The sequence below is a fragment of the Martes martes genome (assembly GCF_963455335.1).
Source record: "Martes martes genome assembly, chromosome: 10".
Taxonomy (NCBI): domain Eukaryota; kingdom Metazoa; phylum Chordata; class Mammalia; order Carnivora; family Mustelidae; genus Martes; species Martes martes.
In genome coordinates this window covers 8,861,269-8,883,699 of record NC_137898.1, presented here as the reverse complement: position 1 = coordinate 8,883,699, position 22,431 = coordinate 8,861,269, and the positions used below count along the sequence as shown (strand labels likewise).

Sequence of the window (22,431 nt, the reverse complement as noted above, 5' to 3'; positions counted from 1 at the left end):
TAAAAAATGATTAATTAGCTCTAAAACTGACTTTAGGGTGCCTGGGTGTCTCAGTTGGTTAAGCAACTGCCTTCAGCTTAGGTCATGATCCTGGAGTGTCAGAATCGAGTCCCACATCAGGCTCCCTGCTCAGCACAGAGTCAGCTTCTCCCTCTGACCCTCCCTCCTCTCATGTTCTCTCTCTCAAATAAATAAATAAAATCTTTAAAAATTAAAAAAACAAAACAAAAAAAAAACCCTGACTTTAAATATCCCAGAAAATGGGAAAACATTGAAATCAAGGATAGCCTTTATGTAAACAAAGCCCCAAGTCCCTGGGGGTCTGAATCTGTGTCCCACACAGAGAGGAGTTAGAGCAGGATCTGTTATCTGTTGTATCACTACTTTTTCCAAACACTGGTTGTGAGCCTGTGGCATCTCTGTCTTATTAAGTCCCTGACCATTTATTAGAAATTACAGTTAGGGGGCGCCTGGGTGGCTCAGTGGGTTAAGCCTCTGCCTTCGGCTCAGGTCATGATCCCAGGGTCCTGGGATCGAGCCCCACATCAGGCTCTCTGCTCAGCAGGGAGCCTGCTTCTCCCTCTCTCTCTCTGCCTACTTCTGCCTACTTGTGATTTCTCTCTGTCAAATAAATAAATAAATAAATAATCTTAAAAAAAGAAAAAGAAATTACAGTTAGGAGCCGTTCAGTGCTAGCAACACAATAGTGCTCTTGTTAATTAAAGTTACTTTCTCCTCTCCAAATTAACTATGAAATAACCCCCATCAAACATCTTTCATGGAGTAAGGCTCTTCCTCCTAAGTAGTAATGACTTATTAATAAACTTATTTGGCCCCCAAATGGAACCTTACATTTAGCCTTAAGCATCCAACTGGTTTTAGTATAGGCCAAATACAGAGAAGTCAGGATTTAGAATTTATTTTCTCCTACTCCACTGGCTCAAACGCTCAGCACAAGCAGGCACTATGGGGACTAAGAACCCTCAAGTGAAGGTCTGGCTGGCTCCCAAGTGACTCGGAGAACAGGAAGGGAATACTAGCCATGCAAGAGGAAAGCCATTGTCGGTTGGACCCAGCACAACTTGAGGAATCACCATCATCAGTTTCCCCCCAGATGACACACTCCGCCCCAGTCAGTGCAGCCACAGGAGAGAGGGTGAATTCAATCCAAATGGTTATTTATTCTAAAACTGGAAGCTACTATGCCTACATTTTTGCCAGGATGTAATGAGAACAGGGGAGGAAAAAGTTACAGATGTAAACAATGACACAGTTACATTTTTTTTTTTTTAAACGGTAAAACCCTTTTTTACTGGCCACTTCCAAGAATGCTTTACAGGTTGTGCAAAAACATTTACAGGCTCCATGTGGTGTGCGTTTCCATCTATGACAACTACAACAGACGTCTGATAAAACACTAAACAAGTCTTCTAAGGAAAACAAGGCTAGGGGTCCCTCCTGGTAATCCACATTTCCCCCACTTAACATCATTTTTTCACAATAAAAAGACAGAAACAAAACCCAGACATCTACCGTTGTTGTAAGTGATCTCTTGGGTTAAACCAACAAGGATGTGGCAGTTTCACTCTCCATCCAGCAGAAAAAGCTTTTTTTTTTTTTTTAAATGATGACTTTCTGGTGTCCAAAATTAACAGCAAGTCCCTCCCCTAGCCCTCCCCCAACCCTCAAGACCTCCAAACGGCTTGAGCTTTGTTCCTCTGGCCCTGAGGGCCTAGCATCCACAAACCGAGTCAGAGACCATAAAAAGATGCTATTCGCCAGAGGAGGGAACATTTGAAAAAGGGGTGGCAACTTCTGCCTCAGATTCAATGTTCTATTCACATCGTCTTGCCCTATGGCAATTTCTTTGGGCTTGAATTTTTACCTCCCTGCCTGACACTACTAGCAAAGCTTTCTCAAACTCCCTTAAGTTGTTAGTGGATTACAGCAAAGTTCATGCAATCACTTCACCCGCTGCCACGCGCAAATCCACGAGGGCCCCACAAGGAAGCAGGCGCCAACAGAAAGGACGTCATTAGGAGCAAGCCGGCTCCCTTCCTACCAGCACCCCCCTGCCAGCCTCGGGGGCAGAAGGGTGTATGGGACAGGGGTGACTGGAGGACCAGGACAGGGCCTGCGTGCCTAGAGAAGGGCTGCACGGAGGGAGTGATGGCAGAGGGAGAGGAAGATCAGATCTCAGCACAAAATTTTTACCCGAGGACTGCCCAGGTGAGGAAATGGAAGCGGAGCCTCAGGGCAGGTGGGGGGTCCAAGCCGGCCTCCCCCACCGCCCCGACGGGCTAGTGCTGCAGGACGCGGTGTTTGCGGAGTAAGCTCTTGGCTGACACAACACTGGGCAGGAAGAGGACTGACAACCGAAGCGGAGGACGGAAGGAGCATTCCCACACCCCGCCGGATTCCTGAGCCCAGCCACCGGAAGCTGTTTGTCAAGAACCGGGAGGGTGTTGGTAAAGTTACAAACAAAAACTATCCCAACTCAAGTCTCCTGGCCAGAGGCCTCTCTGGGGACGCGCAGGGACAGCGCCCCTGGAGGAATCCTGTTTCCAGAAGTCGGGAGGGGGCGGCTCCCTTCTCAAGCACACGGTACACACGCGCTCACATTCTCGGCCTCCCCCGCATTTCAGCAGCCCCCACTGAGCTGCCTCCCACCCCCCACCCCCCTGCTATCCACTCTCTACCTGTGTATCAAAAAACCCAGCAGGGCTCGTGCCCCCCACACTGTATAAAATAGTTGCTATTCTCAGCACCTGGGCCTGGGAGCCCACACCACAGGATTCGCCTATGTACATATCCTGCTGCAGCGTCAAGAATCCTGCTTCGTTTCTGTGTGAGCTGAAACCCTGAGAAACGCTCCTTCTCTCGCACTAACAGAGGCCAGGTACCCTAACAGAGATGATTTCAGAGACTTCCCGCCTGTCTCGAGCTTGGAAGACAGAGAGCAGAGACTGGCAAAATCACAATCTTCCGGCTGAGGGTGGCAACGCCATTCTCCCCGAAGGTTCTGTGGAAATTCACTGCCGGGTGCGCGGAGCGTGCAGGCTATTCCGCTCTGCGATCGTGAACCGTCCCCGGGCCTCCTCGGCCTGGGAATCCTCCCTAACAGAACCACCCAACTGGCAGTCTCTGTGCCTCCGCCCAACGGCACGAGGCCTGGGAAAGTGGAGACAGGGACACTTTGGCCTCCCAGCCCACCAGACCAGATATCCCAAGAGGGAAAGGTCGGTAAAGAAAATACAAACGGTTAGTTGGTGCAAGTGATTGATAAGAGCCAATCGTTTATTTTCACTGCCCCAGTCACAAGCTCTCCCTCTGTCCCCACTCCTGCCTGCTCTGGAGAGAGTGCGCTCACATGCGTGCCCACCCTCTCCGCACCTCCTCATCACTCTCCCTTCCTCGGCTGCCAGTCCAGCTGCCTTAGAATGTCAGAAGGGTGACATTTTCAGTTCTTTTCCTGTCTGAACTGCAGGATACAGGACAGGCAGCCCTAAGTGCTGCTTTCTGCGCAAATGTTTTTTGATTACAAATATCTAACTAGGTTTGAAATGTTTTATAGAATAAGACAATATTCTTTTCAACAAACTTTTAAAAAAAATGTACAGTTTTGTTGTTTCCACCTCCCCCCTCCCCTGCCCCTGCTTGCGCACCCTCCCCCCCCACCGCCCCTCCCCGGCAGCTCAGCCCCACCCGAACAGCCCCTGTTTTCCTTGGTTGTGTTTTGGGGGGTGCCTGGCACCCCTAGAGATTCAGCTTCACGGCTGACAGGCGAGAATGACAGGGGCTTCACCGATACCCTTGGTAACCGTAGTAGTTCCTGTAGTATCGGTCTCTGTCCTGGGGGTGGTGGTAGTAGTAATTCTGCCACTAGAAGAGAGGGGAAACCCCGTCACTGGGCGCCACAGCTGGCGGAGGACGGAGAGGCATGATGCTCATTCCTCTAGTCCTGCCACCCCCCCTCGCTCTCCCCGAAGATACTCACATCCCGACTGTACTGTCTGTAATAGTCTCTGTATCTGTTGTACTCATAATCTCGCCCGTAGAATCGATCATAGTCTCCCCTGTATCGATCGTAGAAGTTACGGTAACCCTGAGAAAGGAGGAGCGGAGATTTACGGGTTGTCGGCATCACGATCCGCTGCCATCCCATTTTAAACGAGACACACGTCATAGCTTGATATGATCAACAGGCTTAAGCTTCCCAGAATAAATTCTTCCAGAGGAACACATTAAATGGGCAAAACCCTAAGCCCTGAGGAAACAGCCCAAACCGCTCTGCTCCCCCAAGCTAATAGGAATGGCCATCACGACCCAGAGGGAGGAGCAGAAGGAGAGCTGCACTCACCCCTCTGTTTCCAGACTGCCCCCAGTACTGCTGCCCGTAGGCCCGGTTGTCGTAGCCTCGGCGCTGCCCGCCCACTGGAAGAGAAATGGAGAGCGTGCTCAGACAGCTGGCATGGGGTCCTGGCTCCACGTCTGAGTGGAAATCAAAAAGTTGGAGCCAAAGGCAATTCTGGGGGAGTAGGAAGCCTGCTTCTGTCAGGCTTACACAATGGTAATTAAAACACCAGCCAGGAGCTTTTTCAAGAATCTGAAGGGGGAGGGCAGAGGAATAGAGACACAAGAAAACCAAGCCACCTTGCTTTTGGAGCTCCCCAATTCCTGCAAAACATCTAAGATGGCAAAAGGATAGATGGCAGAGTTAGGAATAGGAATAAAATCTGCCATTCATAGGATCACAGACTTTCAGTCTTGGAAGGGACCCCAGATATCCTATAACCCAGACCCGTTATTCCACGCCAATGACACAAAGTCTAACTAGTAAGCTCGTCTAGGGTAAGAAGCTGGTATTCCCACTGCCTAGCACACAGCAGACACTCAAAAATTTTGTTGACTTACACACACACACACACACATACACACACACACATTATTAGAGGGCAGTGAACGCACACTATGGGGCTCACTGACAAGACATTCAGGAGGAAAATTAATTCTATCACTAGCCTAACTTACTTCGTAACCCCCCCCCCCCAAAATTACCGAATAACGCATTCACTTTCTGTCTACACAGCTGGGTTGATCCAACAGACAAAGCAGCAAGAAACTTTAGGCTGAGAGTCCCATCTCACTGCACTCCTCCTGGAGCTCTACTGCCACAGTGAGCAGGAAGCAAGCGGGGCACTTGTATGTAAAACTGAAATGGGATAGAAAAGCTCAAACACTGCTTTTCAAGGAAAAAACATTTCTGTTGCAAAAGAACGAAGGATTGTGGGAAAAGCCTAAGAAGATGGGGCGGGGGGTGGAGGACACAGGAAGAACGAGCTCCATAAAGAAGGTACTTCCTTATCACCTACATTTGACCGGCTGTCCTTGCCTCTACCGTGGCTCCTGCTGTGCGCAGCGATGACGCCGCACCAAGGCAGGGAGGCTGGCAGGGCCCCGGGACTCACCATAGCCTTGGCCGCGGCTTCGGTTCTGCCGGTTGCGCTTGTTTCGATTGTTTCGGCGGTTTGTCCTCTTCTCGGAGGGGGGCAGCAGCTTCCTGGCCTCCTCCTTGTACTTAGTGACAATGGGCTGAGCTTCCTCCTTCTCCAGCTCGCCGTATGTCACCTCATCCATATAGTCGCATTTCTCAGGCAGAGAGAAGTTGGCTGTAAGAGGAAAAGAGAAGCTCTGAAAAGTGCATATATGCGCAAGATCTCACCTTGAAAAGCCCACTAGAGGAGGAACGGGATTTTCTAAGCCTCGTCTACCCATGCCCACAAAGGTGCTGGGTTCATCCCCACTTACATTTTTTTTTTTTTAAAGATTTTATTTAATTTGACAGACAGAGATCACAGGTAGGCAGAGAGGCAGGCAGAGAGAGAGGAAGGGAAGCAGGCTCACTGCTGAGCAGAGAGCCTGATGTGGGGCTTGATCCCAGGACCCTGGGATCATGACCTGAGCCGAAGGCAGAGGCTTTAACCCACTGAGTCACCCAGGCGCCCCCATCCCCACTTACATTTAACTGAATGATGCACTTGCCCTACTGGAAGTTTTTCCCTAAATTGTATCAGCCCCAGGCCAGAGGCTACCTGCAAAGTCGATTTACAAGTTCTCCAGTGATCCATAATAAATTAACAGTGAATTGGGTTAAAGTCTCTTATCAGGACAGAGGCAGGTAGCCAGAGGCTAAAAATACCTGAGAAAGCTTTGGTGTTGGTAAGATGCTGAGAAATCCACTTTTAAGAGCGACTCTGTGAGAAGCTGACCCAAACCAAAATGCACTTACTCATCTAAATGAGCATAGGAAACAAGGGTACAAGGGAGCTCATTTACCATCTGCGCGATGGGCCAGCACATGAGGCTGGGTCTCAGCGGAATTCAGCTCAATGGGGATCTCTTGATTCTCAGAGGAATCCAGTTAGCTCTCTGAACTAAATTCCTCCAAGTGTCTGAGTACCAGGTATGGACTGGCAGAGTTCATTCTGAGTTAACTCAGAGCGTCCGGCTCTTAGGTTTGTCATCAGCTCCCGGGTCTGGGCATTACCACAATTCAAAGAGCCAGTAGCCGATAAGGCAGGTGGGATGCCAGAAGGTGAAGGCAGCCAACAGGGGGGAAAAAAAATCACTCTCAAGAGAACGACCGCAAGTGGGATCAGTCAAGATGGAGATGATGCTCTAAGGTTCTGTACTGCATTAAAAATTGCAGGCACATACCAAAAACCAAAACGAAAGAACAATCCCAATGTGACACTAGAAAGCAAGGTATACCGATGAGACTGTTCACACCAAACACCATAGTTTCATTTGAACCGTAATAACCTCCCCCCTCTAGAACATAAATTCAATGAAGGCAAAGCCTCGTCTCACTGGCTATTTACTCTCTACGCCTAGGATAGTACTAACAAACAGTAAACACCCCTGAAGCTTTTACTAAATGAGTAACTGACTCAGCAAAGCCTCTGCTTTGAGTGGTGGTCTATCACTACCTCCCTTTTTGTATCCTCTCTGGAATGACTGATTCCAGGAGTTACTGCCTCTCTTCAGTCACTTCCTCATTCATCCAGCTATAAATGCTCAAACCCATTCATTTACTCTCCAGATTTATACACGCCCCCCTTTGTTAAAGTAAGCTCTATGCCCAACCCGAGCTTGAACTCATGACACTGAGATCAAGAATTATATGCTCTACTGACTGAGCCAGCCCAGCACCCCCAGATTTACTCTTTAAATGTGGAGAAGTACTCCAGATGCTAAGAGGCGCTAAGAGGCCCTGAAAAGGTGTGCACTGACCAAGGACAGGCTCCCTAACTTGTATCATGTTAGCCCACCTTTCATCTCCAGCATTATAGACTCAGGCACATCATCTCCCTCCACTTCCTTCCTCAACTCCAGCCTCTTCTTCCAATCTTCCTCATTAGGAACAACCACCACCACTTTCCGAGAGAAAGTCTTGAACAGCAACAGCTTCCGCCGTTGGCCAGAGTTGTACACATTACACTATGGACAGGAAGGATAACAGGTTTTAGGAATAAAAATTACCACTCATATGCAACCAAAACACTTATGCAGAATCTCTTCCAAGTGAAGCAAAAGATTAGGGGTCTTACAGACACAATTTCCTCTAATTCTTCAAATTCTACCTAACAGATATTATCCAGTTTTGCACATCAGAAAATTTGAGACTCAGAGAATAAGACTTGTCTGAAGTCATAAACCTAGTAAGTGGCGGAGCCAGGAATCCAAACAAGCTCTTCCCATTACCTCTATTACGTGTTTATAGTCTGGGTCCCTACTCTCTGGTAAAAACACTCATAGAAGGCATCTCTGAGTTCAAAGAACATTAGGGCCACAATATAACAGCTCGGTCATAATTACGTAACCTGGTTCTGATCGTTAATTCAGTCTCCCTCTACATATGCACCCCACTTGGGACTGTAGGCAATTCTATCAGATAAAAAACCAGGTGCCCCAGGTTTTTTGTTTTTGTCCCCACCCCCACCCCCCGCCAATGTCTGAAGAATACCTGATCAAGAATGAAGTTCCTCTTTGTCCGGGAAGCAATCTGGACCAGCTTACTAAGGCACTGGGAGGCTTGCTGAACTAAAAGGTCTCTGCTTTTAGGGTCCATCTCTGGCTCCTCGAGCCCCTTCATCTGGTGAGTTCGAGGGGAAGTGAAGAGAAACACAAGAAGTTATGCAGCAAGTTAAAACCCAAGAGTCATTGGTAAAGGCCATCTCTCTAAATGCCACCAAAGCTATCACGGCAGTTCACTGCTATTCCTCAATGCTGTGAATGTATGTTGTCCATTTTCTAAGAGTCACTTCCAGTCTTGATCTGGATATAGTCCAGATTTCACCTGCTTTCAGAAATCTGACAACACAGCAAACAGAAAAAAAACTACTTTAAATATATGTTGAGAATTCATTTCTCTATTTGTGGGATCCTGTTCTTAGACACTTAAAAGACCCAACTCCATCAGGAAAAGGTTATAGGCATTTCTTGGGGGCCTCCAAAGCAAATACCATGGCTATCCTCCCAGAGCAACTCACCCTCATTTGATTGAGCACAGTTTCAGCTCCCAGGACATTGTATCTTTTCTCGGGGTTTTCTTTTGCGTATTTCAGTGCCCACTGGGTCTTTCCAGATCCAGGCAGTCCTACCATCAGAATCACCTGTAAGTAAACAGAACCAGGAATATCATGAAAAGCGACGGAGGGTCATGTTTACAAAGCCCGATTTAAGATCATCATCTGCCCCAGCTCAGTGGAGCTTTAAGCAGCAGCTTTATGAGAAGCCATAAGACCAACTGTTCCAAAGCACACGTACGAACATTTCTGTGCGTTGTCTGGCATACCTCACACTCCTCTATGGTCTTGGGAGGGACAGCGGTGCGCACCCGCTCCTCAACAGGCACAGCATGAATGAACACAAACTCTTCCGGTGGTGGGAAGAAGGGCTCCTCCTTCTGACCAAAGTTTAATTCTACAACACAATTTTTGCAGAGGACATGGGGTAGGAGGGCCCGTTCTGCCAGGGACTCCTTGTTGATCCGGAACGCCACACCTAGGTCTTCTCCGTTCTTGGAAAAGGAAAGTTCTACTTCTTCAGCCTCAAAATTCTACAATGACAACAAACAAGAGCATTTGTGACCTTAGGGTTTGAGACTGATTACATCTTACAATATTTTTTTAAAACTCAGACTGCTGAACACAACTAAGCAAACAATGCATCAAATGCACAGAAGACAAGACCTGACAGGAAGCAAACTGAGGGGCACCTGGGTAGCTGAGTGGGTTGAGCGTCCGACTCTTAGCTCAGATCCTAATCTCAGTCATGAGTTCAAGCTCCACACTGAACTCACTGATACATTCCAGACTTTACCTGCTTTCAGAAATCTGACAATAAAGCAAAGGAAGCAGGCTCCCGCCTAGCATGGAGCCTACTTGGGGGGGGGGGGAAAGGAAGCAAACTGAATACTCAGTGCCCTCTATCCACTCCTTGCTATGTATCCACAACTTTTAGGAGCACTTACAGCAAAGCAGCCAATGACATCATTCTCCCCGAAGGTCTGGCCAAATTCTTCAAACTGCCCATTCTCTGCCTTGAGTCCTCGTCCATCGAAACCATAAGAGAATTCATCCTCACCTAGAACAGTGAACAAATTAGTTAGCTACACCCAAATTTCCTATGGAGTAAGCAACACAGCAGCAAACACAACGATTAAGTTAAAAATAACATTACCAAGCTGTGGATGGGAAAAATCAACAGACCATCCAACTCGAAGGAGAGAAACCTCTGTGCAGCCTTCTTTCATTGGGAGATTCTGGGTTACCTGGTCAAGTCAGAAAAGGAACTCTCAGATACTCTGACCAATTCAGGAGCAAAGTCTGAGTTAGAAAGACAAGACTTTTATATGAACTGAAAACTACTATCACAACTCAACATCAGAATAACAGCTGTCAACGAACTTAAACCAAAGCCAGAGAGATCAATTTCTTGGTTATTGGAGATAAAGTTATCATTAAAACGTAGTGCCTTTTACTGCATTAATACAATACTGGTGAGCAAGAACTGAATACATAGTTTAATGACTAATTTAATAAATGAATGGTCTTAATGAGCTCCACATACTACCTTGGCCTCAAAGCAGACTTTCCCCTTTGTCACGCCGTAAGTACTCCTTGCCCCAGACCAAAGGGTGGGGAACTTCTCTGAGAAAAGCGGCTGCCCTCCATAGCGGTCTTTGCTCACTTGAAAATGGAGATCCGAGGTATCTGTTAGAAAGAAGGAATCTGTTTATTCCAAAGCTCAACACTTGAAAGCCATCAACAGAACACAAATACACCTAGTTGTCAAGAATGGATACAAAGTCTCCCACTGATAAGTCTCTTAAAAATTGCAGGCCATGAAATTTTAATATCCCAAATCACACATGACTGGTTGAAAACCCCAACCTTCTGCCTTATACATACACGTGTCCAGGTTCACAAGAGTCTGATCCTCCTCCTCATCTTTTGCCTCTTCTTCGGGGGGTGGTGGAGACTTTGAGCTGTAGGTAGGAGAGAAAAGCAAATGGTGTATCCAAACCCCTCTTCTTTGAGGAGTGTCTGTAAAATGTTTTAAACTATCAGTGAATATAAAATTCCAGGAGACAGCTGCTTTCAACAAATGAGAAAACAACAACAGGAGCTTTCAGAGCAGATCCAATCTAATACTTATGCCTATAAAAACCTATTCCATTTTTAATCCACCCCTCTTTCCAAACTCTCCAATCAACATCAGGTATACCAAAATCAGAGCAGACACTCCTTTCAACGAAAGGGACTGTTTCCCTCACCGGCTGTGGTAAGCCTCCTCTCGGAATTCATAGTAAGCTCGGCCATGTTCATCCTTCTCATCCCGCTGTCTCTTTACCCCCCGCCGCTCACCATCTGAGCCTGCTGGTTTTGACTTTTCACTATCTTGGTCATCTCCTACAAAAAGGAGGGAAAGAAAATCAGCAGTTTTCATTTTGGAATGTAGAATAAGCTCAGAACCAATAGCAACTAAAGGAGGAGCTGAGAATCCATCTAATTAGAATAGCCAGGTTATTCCCCACTGCATCCACAGAATGTTTTATTTCTAAAGATCATCCTCCTGTCATTGGATAGTATTTTATCTTAGAAAAAAGAAGAGACGGACATTATGGGCTAATTAGAGTCAAGCAGTAGATAAAAATTGGACAATTTTTGCATTCTAAATTTATCTGCTTAAATCAGGTCAAACTTGCAGATTTTCCCACCAATATGACATCTTTAAAAATCCCCTAAGTCTTTCAAAAAACTTCGTAGGTTAATTTAATTTTGATTCTTGATTGTTAGATTTGGATATAAGCGAGACAGTTAATACACATTTTCCAACACTCTTCCACAGCTTCATGATATAGATGCCTCAGTGTGAGTGTGTGTTTTAAAGAGTTTGCCTTTCTAGCTTAGAATGCACAGCCATTCACAGCTTTTACTTATACAGCAAACAGACTCAGGTGCATATACACAGCTGTATTTTTACCATGCGTTTTTACTGAAAGTTGCCAAGAGCAAACCATTATTAAGTCACAAGAGACCCATAAATAATACTGCATCTTTACTGCACATAATTTGGGGCAGAAAGGTGTTGTCACATATTTAGTAACATTCTCTGCCAGAGGTGGGGAAAAAACCTGGAATTTTTCCTTAGACTTCGGTAGTTTGCAACACAAATATATTTAATAATAATTTCTTTAAAGCAGTCCTTTATCCCTCAACCTTTTTTACCTGCTATTTGGGATACACGTTATGTCAAAGGTTATGTAATGGGATTTTTGTTCCAGGACATAGAACAAACAATCTGCAAGTCGCATGTGACTGTCTTAGAATGGGTTCCAATTATACCATGATTACTAATAGCAGCTTTAAAAAATCTGTTATAAAAACTAAGGCAACCCACTTCATAGTAAGACTTGGAAGCAGCTCTAGCTTTCCTACCTACTCTGACAGACAGGTATGGATCAGCTCTCACCATCCAACCACTTCAAAAGAAGAAAGGTCACTAACTCCCTGGGGCGACTCTACACATTCTCTTCCGAGGTTACTCAAATGGAGCCACTAACACCTCAATCTTTTCAATTCAGGAAGTCAGGGACCTAAAATGTAAAAGGCTGACCAAGTATACAGCAAATCCCCAAATTTGCCCATCCACGGACTCAGTGGGAAGATTAAAATTTAATCATAAGAATTCAGGCAAGATAAAACCTCTACGAGGGGGTTGGTCAGTTCCAAACGCACTAGATTAAGACCTTCGCTTCACTAGTTAACTATTAAACTCCACACCCTCACACCACTGGCTGCTAAAGCAGGAGCAAGGTTAGACTTCCAGATTCACTGTGTGGCTCCAGCTCCAGCAAAGTGATGGGGCGAACTTTGGCGAACTTGGCTTATTGCTTAATATTTTTAAGGCGGAAATATCAATAGTCAGGTAACCCAAAGGCCAAAGCCTCCCAATAGTGCGGTCTGACTGTCCGCGTAATCGCCAATTTCTAAGCGCATTCCCGCTTTAGGAAAAGATAACCAGTACCGCGGGAAGCTGCTCCACAGGTAGCTCACAAGCAGTTCGCATGCAAAATCGCTCACTTCCATCCAGGAACCAAGTTAGGCAGGAACCTCCCTCCTGCAGAGAGCAGGGCCGCCAGAGGCAGCCAAACCCCCCAGAAAGGTGGGTAGAGAATGAAAACCACCACCTCCCCTGGGGAGTCCCACCAGAAGGCGATAGGAATCTTGCGCTTTCAGGCAAGTGAGAACAGGGAATCGGACCCCGCGGTGCACGGCTGGGTGCTGGGTCGGGGGCAGTTTGGAGCCGGGCTCCGCTGCCAGCTCCTCACCCTGTTCCTCTGCGGCCTTGTCACCCGGCGCCTCGGATCCCGGCGTCTCGTCCCCGCTCCGCTCCTCCGGCTCGTCTTCCTCCCCCTTGCCGGTGCCCTGCTCTTCGCCACCATTTACCCCACCTGACCCCGCCGTGGACTCCTCCGCCGGCTTCTCGGAAGCATCAGGCTCGGCCGCGGCCTCCATGGCTGCCGCCTCCGGGGGCTCCGGCGGCGGCTGCGCGGCCTGGCCCGAGACCTGGGCAGGGGGTGGCTCTTCGTCCTCGTCCTCAAGCAGCGCCTCCTCGTCCTCCTCCTCCTCTTCTTCGTCGTCCTCCTCGTCCCCGCCCGGGCCACCGCCCGACGCGGCTACAGGCCGAGGCTCCGCCTTGCAGGCCCCGCCGGGCCCGGCCCCGCCACCGCCGGCCTCGTCCTCGAGCATCTCGGCGTCCAGCGCCTCCTGCAGCCGCTGCGCCAGATCCACCTTGAGGCCGCGCGAGTCCAGGCCCCGCCGCTGCAGCTCCGACCGCAGCTCGGTCACTTTCAGCCGCTTCACCTCCATCGCCGCCGCCTCCTCCGCCTCCCGCCGCCTCCTCCCCTGCGAACCGTCGACCGAGCCCGACCGCGCAGGCGCCGCCGCCGCCCGCCTCCGCCTCACGCGCCAGCACTGAGCCCGCGCGAGCGAGCGCACGCACGTACGCACGCAGGCAGCGAAGGCCGCGCGCAGCCTCCGCTACGTAGCGTTTGTTTCTCCCTACTGCTCCCCTCCCCCTTTCGGCTCACGGAGCCCCAAACAACGCAGCGGGGCCCTGCTTCCCTTACAGCCCTTCGGTTCCCCTGCCGCGGGCGGGCGCGCCGAGGACGACGGACTTCCCTCCCCTTACCTCCCGCCCCCTCTCACCCCTCGGCCAATCGCCACCAGCGGTTTCACCGCGCAGCCGCACCGGAGCCGGAGCCGGGGACTGGCTGCGGTTCAAGTGCCTCGTAGCACGGAGGGGTGTGCGCGCCCGCCTTCCCGTACTTCCAGCCGCGGGCTCTGCGCAGCCGCCGGGAGCTCCCTTCCCACACGCCCCTCCCACCCCGTCACCACCCTCACTCCCGGCTGGTTTCCGATCGTGCTGTCGTCTTAGGGCTTGCTAGTCTTTCTTCCCTACTATCTATACGTGCGGCAGCTTCTTGAGAAGGAAAAAAAAAAAGCCAGGAGGGAAGCTGTTGCAACTTGAAAGCCTACTAACAATTGTCTTTCTGTTTAGTACACAAAGGGCTGCCCCAAACCAAGGAATACACTGTGACCCCCTGGCCCTCTTCTCTAAATCCTTCAAGTTCTCTACCCAGCAACACACGCTCGGACCTCGCCTGTTAGCTTTCTTATTGGCCAACTTGAATCGAATTCTGCAATTCTGATTGGTCGTGCGTGATCATCCGGATTCTTCCAATTGGCGAAGCTGCCGGGAGATTTCCCCCTTCCAGCCCCCGGTTGAGCCGCAAGGGACTGGAGAGGCGGGGTCATTTCTGCGGGATTACTTTTTCGAGGCCGCTTGTGATTGGACGGCGTGGCGCAATGCGCGCTGCCGTTTAGACACCAAACTGTCGGGACTCTGGCCCCGGTACTGTAGGTGCTTCCGCCCGTAAACCGAAGCCGAGGAGGAGACTTCCGTGCCTGGGCGTTTGCAGAGGGCGAGCGGTTGCCCGTGGGGCTTGGGGGACTTGCCACTGAGCTGCTGTGCTGCCGCGTCAGTTTATGCCTGTGGTTTGGGTGCACGGAACGCATTCAGCTCGGTTCCCAGCTTCTGACGCAGATAGAAACAAATGCTTGTGGAATACGTGCAAATAAAGAGCCAGGGTGGCGGCCAGCCCTGTAGCTCTCTTTCAGCAGTTCTCCCCGCCTATTCCCTTCCACTTCCGGGTCAGGGAGGTGTGTCCAAACAAAAAGGAGGAAGCAAAATCCGCCGGCATTCCCACGCTTGCCACAGTTCCTTGGGACGGCCTCTGATTTTCCGGGAGGGCCTGTCCACCCCGCAGTCTCTTTAAGAAATCACTTAGTCTCTGGCTTTGCTATTCCCACATCCTCTCCCTGATTACTCCTGTACGTCTAGAGATCGAAAAATACTGCAGAGTAGAGAGGAAGGGGCTGTAGAAGAAACAAGCGAAACTCATCCCCTGGGGGGGGCGTCCTGGAGAAGGGTAATTTCCTGCCTTCTTAATTCGGCTAAATCAGTTATTCGCTCCTGTCTCCAGAGCTTCAGTTGCTCTTTCACTTCCCAATTCCGCAAGAGCTCTGGGAGGCAGAGTTATGGAGAAGCGCCTGCAGGAGGCTCAGCTGTACAAGGAGAAAGGGAACCAGCGTTACCGAGAAGGGAAGTACCGAGATGCTGTAAGTAGGTACCATCGAGCTCTGCTTCAGCTGCGGGGTCTGGATCCAAATCTGCCCTCCCCGATACCCAATCTAGGACCTCAGGGCCCGGCCCTCACACCTGAGCAGGAGAACATACTGCAGACCACGCAGACAGACTGCTACAACAATCTAGCTGGTAAGAACAGAGCTAAAGGGCGGGTACAGTATCAGGCAGGCACGTGAAAATCTGTGAACATTGGGGAAAACACAGACGTGCTCTTCTGTCATGTAATTATTCTGCCATGAATTGAAATGTATTTCCAATCTCTAGGGCTCCCTGCTTCTCAAACTTCACCTGGAGAGTTTGTTAACTGAGCCCCACCCCCCAGAGATTCCAATTTAGTGGGTCTGAGGTGTAATGTGGGGTGGGGGGTGTTTCTAACAGATTCCTAGGGGATGCTGTTAGATTTAGGGAATTTTGCACGCTCTGGAAAAAACACTGAACTTATGTTTATGGCATTGTTTCTTTATTACGTAAAATATAGGAAGAAACCACTTGCTTTACCTGTGGTGTCAGTCATTATTAGATGTTTTGGACTTTTCCACGTTTTCCTCCTTCCTATAAATCAGCTCTTGGGGGCACCTGGGTGGCTCAGTCTGTTAAGCATCTGCCTTCACCTCAGGTCTTTTTTTTTTTCTTTTTAAGATTTTATTTATTTATTTGACAGAGATCACAAGTAGGCAGAGAGGCAGGCAGAGAGAGAGGAGAGAGGAGAAGAAGCAGGCTCCCTGCTGAGCAGAGAGCCCGACCCTGGAATCGTGACCCAAGCCCAAGGCAGAGGCTTTAACCCACTGAGCCACCCAGGCGCCCCTCACCTCAGGTCTTGATCCTAGGGGCCTAACTGGGATTCTGCTCAGCTGGAGTCTGCGTCTCTCTCTGCCCCTCCCCCCACTCATTCTCTTTCTCTCAAATAAATAAAATCTTTCCCAAAAAAAAAATCAGCGAGTCACCTGGGTGGCTCAGTTGGTTGGACATTTGCCTTCAGCTCAGGTTGTGACCCGGGGGTCTTGGGATCAAGCCTTGAGTTGGGCTTTCTCTGCTCGGCGGGGAACCTGTTTCTCCCTCTCCCTTTGCTATGTGCTCTCTCTCTCTCTCTCTCTTTCTGAATATTTAAAAAAAAAAAATCAGCTCTGGGATAACTAGTGTCATCCATCTCCATATGGCCTTGGATGAAGAAACAGATGGCAGAGTTAGTATCACTAAGATTAATCTGTGAAAAGAAAATAAACTTCTCAGGTCTGTTCTATGGCAGGCAACATAATCATAGTGCTAATGAAATTATTTTGAAATATATTAAAGCATTCTAATGGTCCCAGCCGAGGCCATAGAAATTATTAGGATTAATTTTTATACTTCATGACTGTTATTTAAAGGTGATTTTTTTCACTACAATAGTTTTCACTTATGATTTGATGAAAATCTAGCTTTGTTAGAGTGTGTGTCTAGAGCAATTATTAGGCTCAAGTGCCAATAATAGTAATTATAGTAGCTAATGTTTCAAGTCATTCAATTCAACATTTATTTGGTAGCAAGGTTATGGGAGGATAATGAGACAGATAAAAAGAGCTGCTCTTGGGCGCCTGGGTGGCTCAGTGGGTTAAGCCGCTGCCTTCGGCTCAGGTCATGATCTCGGGGTCCTGGGATCGAGTCCCGCATGGGGTTCTCTGCTCAGTGGGGAACCTGCTTCCCTCTCTCTCTCTCTGCCTGCCTCTCTGCCTACTTGTGATCTCTGCTTGTCAAATAAATTAATTAAATCTTTAAAAAAAAGCTGCTCTCGTGGAACATATATTCAAATAAGGAGGTAACATACATAATATATGAGGTGATGGTAAGCGCTGGGGAAAGGAATGAAGCAGAGAATGGGGACAGTGAGTACCATAGACATGGAACGTTTACTTTTAAAGAGAGTGGTCAGCCAATATTTTCACTTTGTCGATGGACCCAAAGGCAAAGACTGTGGCTTAGCCATCCATAGAGCCTCTGCTTGGAGGTGCTTGGGAAATGCTCCGTAAAGACTTACTCAATTAACCATTTCTGCTCATCGAATGCCTGTCACACCAGTTTACTTACAATATTTTTCATCTTCATAAAAATTCTGCCAGGTATTTGTGATTATCCCCATTTTGCCGGTAAGAAAATGAGATCGTGTCACTGCCGAAAATCCTCCATTGGTATCTCATTACACTTAGGAAAAAACCCAAACTCTGATCCTCGCCTGTAGGGCCAGACATGGTCTGGCTCCTCCATGCACTGAACTTGCAAAGCCTATTTATTTCTACCTTCTAGTTTTGTAGGATTTCTTCTCTCTCTAGGCTAGAATGCCCTGTCCCTTGAGTGATCCTGGTCATTCAGATCCTAGTTCAAAAGTCACTTTCCCCGAGAAGCCTTGTATAATCAAGCATCACTCTGACTTCCTCCACTCTATCGTAGCACAGTTCTGTTTTCCTAAAAACGCTTCTAAAAATTCATTTGTTTATTGTATACTCTTCCTGCTCGGGGTCTGGGATGCAAGTGGTGTTTACTCTTCAAGATGTCTGTCTCATTCCTCTTCCTGCTGCTCCTAGCTCTGCCTAACATATGCATAACCGGTTGCCCAATAATGAATGAAGCTACCGTGATGGATTAGTCAAGTATAAGCCATATGACCACTTGGTGGGGGTATTGTAGAAGGGATGCAGGTATAAGCCTGGGCCCTTTACTGTCCTCAGAAGCCCCATTCTCCTTTCTTCTCAGCACCACGATTAAATAATACTGTGTTTAATTCCTACGGTAATGAAAATAGGGAACACATTTCCCTTCTTAATTATAGAAAGGCTGACCATTGGCTCATAAACAGATTTGTATTTTGAAGTCTCCTTATATATACCAAGGTAATAGTGAAGTAATATATTATCAAAAAAGATGGATTGGGGGTCACCTGGGTGGCTCAGTAGGTTAAGCCTCTGCCCTCGGCTCGGGTCATGATCTCAGGGTCCTGGGATCGAGACCCGCATCGGGCTGTCTGTTCAGCAGGGAACCTGCTTCCCCTTCTCTCCCTGCCTGCCTCTCCACCTACTTATGACCTGTCTCTCTCTGTCAGATAAATAAATACAATCTTAAAGAAAGATGGTTTGGGAATCAGAGAGACCTTGGTTCAAACTTTATATTCTACCTAGAAGCTGTGGGATCTTAGGCAAGTTACTTTTATCTCTCCAAGCCTTGATTTCTTTGTCCGTTACATGGAGATAGTAACACTGACCAATTTCACAGAGTGGTTGAGAAGATTAAACGAGATAATGTTTTGTTTTTGTTTTTAAAGGTTTTATTTATTTGTTAGGGTGAGTGGGATAGAGAGGGGCAGGCAGAGGAAGAAACAGGCTTCCCCACTGAGCAGGGAGCCTGATGCAGGTCTCGATCCCAGGACTGTGGGAGCATGACCTGAGCCGAAGCAGAGGCTTTAACCCACTGAGCCACCCAGGCGCCCCCGGGATAATGTTCTTATCGAGCCCAAAGCACAGTGCTTGCTATTTCCTCACACAATTGATGGCAACTGTTGTTTATAAAGCTGCAGTATGGGGGCACCTGGGTGGTTCAGTCGTTAAGCGTCTGACCTTGGCTCAGGTCCTGATCCCAGGGTCCTGGGTTTGAGCCCCGAGTCAGGCTCCCTGCTCAGTGGGAAGCCTGCTTCTCCCTCTCTCACTCCTCCTGCTTGTGTTCCCTCTCTCACGGTGTCTATCAGATAAATAAATAAAATCTTTAAAATAAAAATAAAAAAATTAAAAAGCTGCAATACAATAATTGTTATGAAATGGAGGTTCGAGACAGAGAGCCTGGGGTAGAAGCGAAACAATGAAGAAGAATTTTAAATACCTTTCGAAGTGTGTTCCACCAGTTTTAGAACTGGGCTTAACCCAGCACTAGGCACATTGTAAGCATTTGGTAGCTATTAAAGTCACTTATAAGGTATGTAAAGCTTCTGTTTGCTGTTGCAACCCCAGTGTCTAGAAGAATGTTTGACACCCGATAGACACTTAGATGCTTTAGATGAGTGAATACTGTTGGTATTGTCCTCTGGTGCTGCCTCCAGTTGGCCCGTGGAGCTAAGTGTAGTAAGCCCCACCTCCCTCTTCTGTCTTCCTTTCATTGGGCCTGTTAGCCTGTCTCCTTCAGATGGAGCCAGTGAACTATGAACGAGTGAAAGAATACAGTCAGAAAGTCCTGGAACGACAACCTGATAATGCCAAGGCCTTGTATCGGGCTGGAGTGGCCTTTTTCCATCTGCAGGACTACGACCAGGCTCAGCAGTACCTCCTGGCAGCTGTCAACAGGCAGCCCAAAGGTGAGAGAGAAGGGGATGGGAGTGGTAAGAACAGATAAGATTGCACCACGGTGGTATCTGCTGGGGAGCGGGGAGTATTTTATTTTACTTTTTCATTTGTATTAAATGTTTTGGCCCAGGCAATAATACATTCACATAGTTCAAAATTCAAAAAGTAGAAAGAGGTGCTTGATAAACTGGCCTTTTTCTATCCTTGCATTCTTGCCTGCAGGGGAAAGCAGTATTGTACACCCTCTAGAAGTATTTATGCTTCAATAGGCATATCTACAATGTCCCCCGCCTTCCCCCAAAGAGATTTTAAATAAGCATTGTCTTTCAAGTTTCAGTTCCGAGGTTGTAAATAAAACAGGATCTGGATTCCAGTGAATTGCCCTGATGATCCTCATTTCTGCCAGCTCCCCCACTGAGTCTGGCCTTTGCTTTAGCTGTCACTTTATCCTTTAGCTCAGCAAGGCCAGGTATGACCTAGAAAAAGGGCAGGCCTGCTGAGAGAGAATTTGAGACTTGGTTCTTTGTTTCCGAAGCAAGGATATCGTGAAGTGGGTTATAGACTCATTCCTATGCTGGTGGCTCAGCACTGAAAATTGTCTCCTGTTTTGCATTCTGGCCTAGAGCAGCTAGGAGATGTTAGAAGCAGAGGGTCCCCAAACATAACAATGTAGCAAAAACTGTTTGAATGAATAGGGATGGAGAGGGGGAGGCGCTTGGCTGGCTCAGTCAGTAGAGCCTCTAACTCTTGATCTTGGGGTTGTAAGTTCGAACACCACGTTCAGTGTAGAGATTACTTAAAAATAAAATCTAAATATAAAATATAATAATCATAGAACAAATGAATGGGAAAGCTAGTGTGAATAAAGACCTAAAACATGACGCATTTGTTCGTGTTTCTTACCTTCAAGTACATTAAGTGAACTGCCAGCCACGTATAAGCATTTTTAGAGTCTCTGTAGTTGTGACAACAGCTCTTTCTTCAAACTCTTTCCCTTAATCAAATTAACAACCAGCCAGCCCTGGTTGTACAGAGATTTTTCTTCCTGTACGGAAATTTAAAAAAAAAATTCGCAGTGGTATTAATGAATGAGATTTACTATTACAAGGAATAGTTATAATATATTCAGATCTTAGAAAGATTTTTAAAAACAGAAGTATGTCGAGGGGAGGATGGCAACGGAGTAGGGGGACCCTAGGCTCACCTCATCCCACAAATCCAAACTAGATAATCATCAAATCATCCTAAATACCCCAGAAATCGACCTGAAGACTGGCAGAACAAACCCCACGACTACAGGTAGAGAAGAAGCCTCAACAAAGAAGGGTTAAAGTAGCAGCTAAAGTCTGATACCCTTCGGCATGAGTGTTTCTTCACGGGAAGGTTCCTGGGCTCTAGAGAGTAAAAAATACTATGCATACTTTGTAGATCGGAACAAACTTATTCTCCCAGAGAATATGTTTATTCTGCTACTTACACACACACACACACACACACACACACACACACCCCTCCAAAAAAAAAAAAAAAATCTGTTCCAGTCTAATACTAAGTAAACCCAAATGATGCTTTCCAGTTTCAGAAATCTGGCCCTCCTCAAACCTACCTTCTATAGTAAGTCCTTTGAAAGACTTGGAATCTTGATTTGAAGTAACGGTCCTGGTTTATATCATTCATTCGGAATGTCATTTGGGGTTGTCTCTGACCTGTTTCTGTAAAAATAACCTCATCCCAAAAGTGGGGGGTCAAATGCTAGCTCGCAGAAGCCAGTAACAGTAACTTGGTATTTTCTCTAAGTATTTATAATCAGTATGTTTGCTTTGAACATTTTAAAGGGCTCATGTATTAATTTCGGCCATGGCTAAAAAGGAAATACCTGATTCTATAGAAAAAGTTGTAAACAAACAAACGAAGTGTGTGAACAATCCTTTCCTGCCCCAAAGTGTGATTGTGTTCTAACTGCCTCTAATTGCCTTCTTTGCCCTATCCTAAGATGCCAACGTCCGACGGTACCTCCAGCTAACACAGTCGGAACTCAGTAGCTACCATCAGAAGGAGAGACAGCTCTACCTGGGCATGTTTGGTTAACAAAGAAGAAAGATGCTCCTCCACTTGAACTTGAAAGTTAAAGACCCATCCAGGGGAAACCTGAGCCTCAGCAAGAGAAATTAACCCCATACCTCTCTGACCCAGGTGGATTTCTGTTTTGTTTCCAGCCCTGCACAAATTCCTTGGCACTTACGCAGTCTGGTTTTCTTTTGTTGTTGTGTTGTGTTGTGCTTTGTTTCTCGGGTCTATCCATCTGTATTTGTATACCTTTCTGTACATGATTCTTGGGGATATTTGCCTTGAGAATACAGTCACCTATAGGTGCGACTAATCCTCTCTGTGGCACAGATTTTAATGGTAGATGTTGTTACATGTATTCATGTACAGAGGAGAAAGCTAGTAAAGGATAAAAGAATGACAAAAGAGTTTTTTCTGTTTCTCAGATGGCCAGCGCCAAAGTCACACAGACCGCAAACTGGGAAACATATTTTTGTGTGAAAACAATTATAAATTGGACCCACAGGGGCGCCTGGGTGGCTCAGTGGGTTAAAGCCTCTGCCTTCGGCTCAGGTCATGATCTCAGGGTCCTGGGATCGAGCCCCACATCGGGCTCTCTGCTCAGCGGGGAGCCTGCTTCCTCCTCTCTCTCTGCCTGCCTCTCTGCCTACTTGTGATCTTTCTGTGTCAAATAAATAAATAAAATTTATAAAAAAAAAAATAAATAAAAATAAATTGGACCCACATGACTTAAAATGGAAAGATTTGAAATTAACCATTTTGATTAAACCAATTCCTTTTTCTT

At 47.3% G+C, this 22,431-nt stretch overlaps 2 protein-coding genes across 2 annotated transcripts; one reads left to right on the top strand and one right to left on the bottom strand.

The window, feature by feature from the left end:
• Positions 1–3,266: 3,266 nt before the first annotated feature.
• HNRNPUL2 (heterogeneous nuclear ribonucleoprotein U like 2) lies at positions 3,267–13,781 on the bottom strand. The gene is made up of 14 exons (XM_080815392.1): positions 12,899–13,781; positions 10,841–10,976; positions 10,476–10,552; positions 10,138–10,277; positions 9,745–9,835; positions 9,536–9,648; positions 8,858–9,121; positions 8,553–8,675; positions 8,027–8,155; positions 7,332–7,500; positions 5,469–5,669; positions 4,361–4,434; positions 3,998–4,105; positions 3,267–3,882 (listed from the first exon to the last, which is right to left on the bottom strand). The coding sequence occupies exons 1-14, from the start codon at positions 13,437–13,439 to the stop codon at positions 3,802–3,804; spliced, it is 2,247 nt and encodes a 748-aa protein (XP_080671518.1). The 5' UTR covers positions 13,440–13,781; the 3' UTR covers positions 3,267–3,801.
• Positions 13,782–14,430: 649 nt separating this feature from the next.
• On the top strand, positions 14,431–22,431 carry TTC9C (tetratricopeptide repeat domain 9C). Its single transcript, XM_080817063.1, has 3 exons — positions 14,431–15,408; positions 19,409–19,591; positions 21,574–22,431. The coding sequence occupies exons 1-3, from the start codon at positions 15,171–15,173 to the stop codon at positions 21,666–21,668; spliced, it is 516 nt and encodes a 171-aa protein (XP_080673189.1). The 5' UTR covers positions 14,431–15,170; the 3' UTR covers positions 21,669–22,431.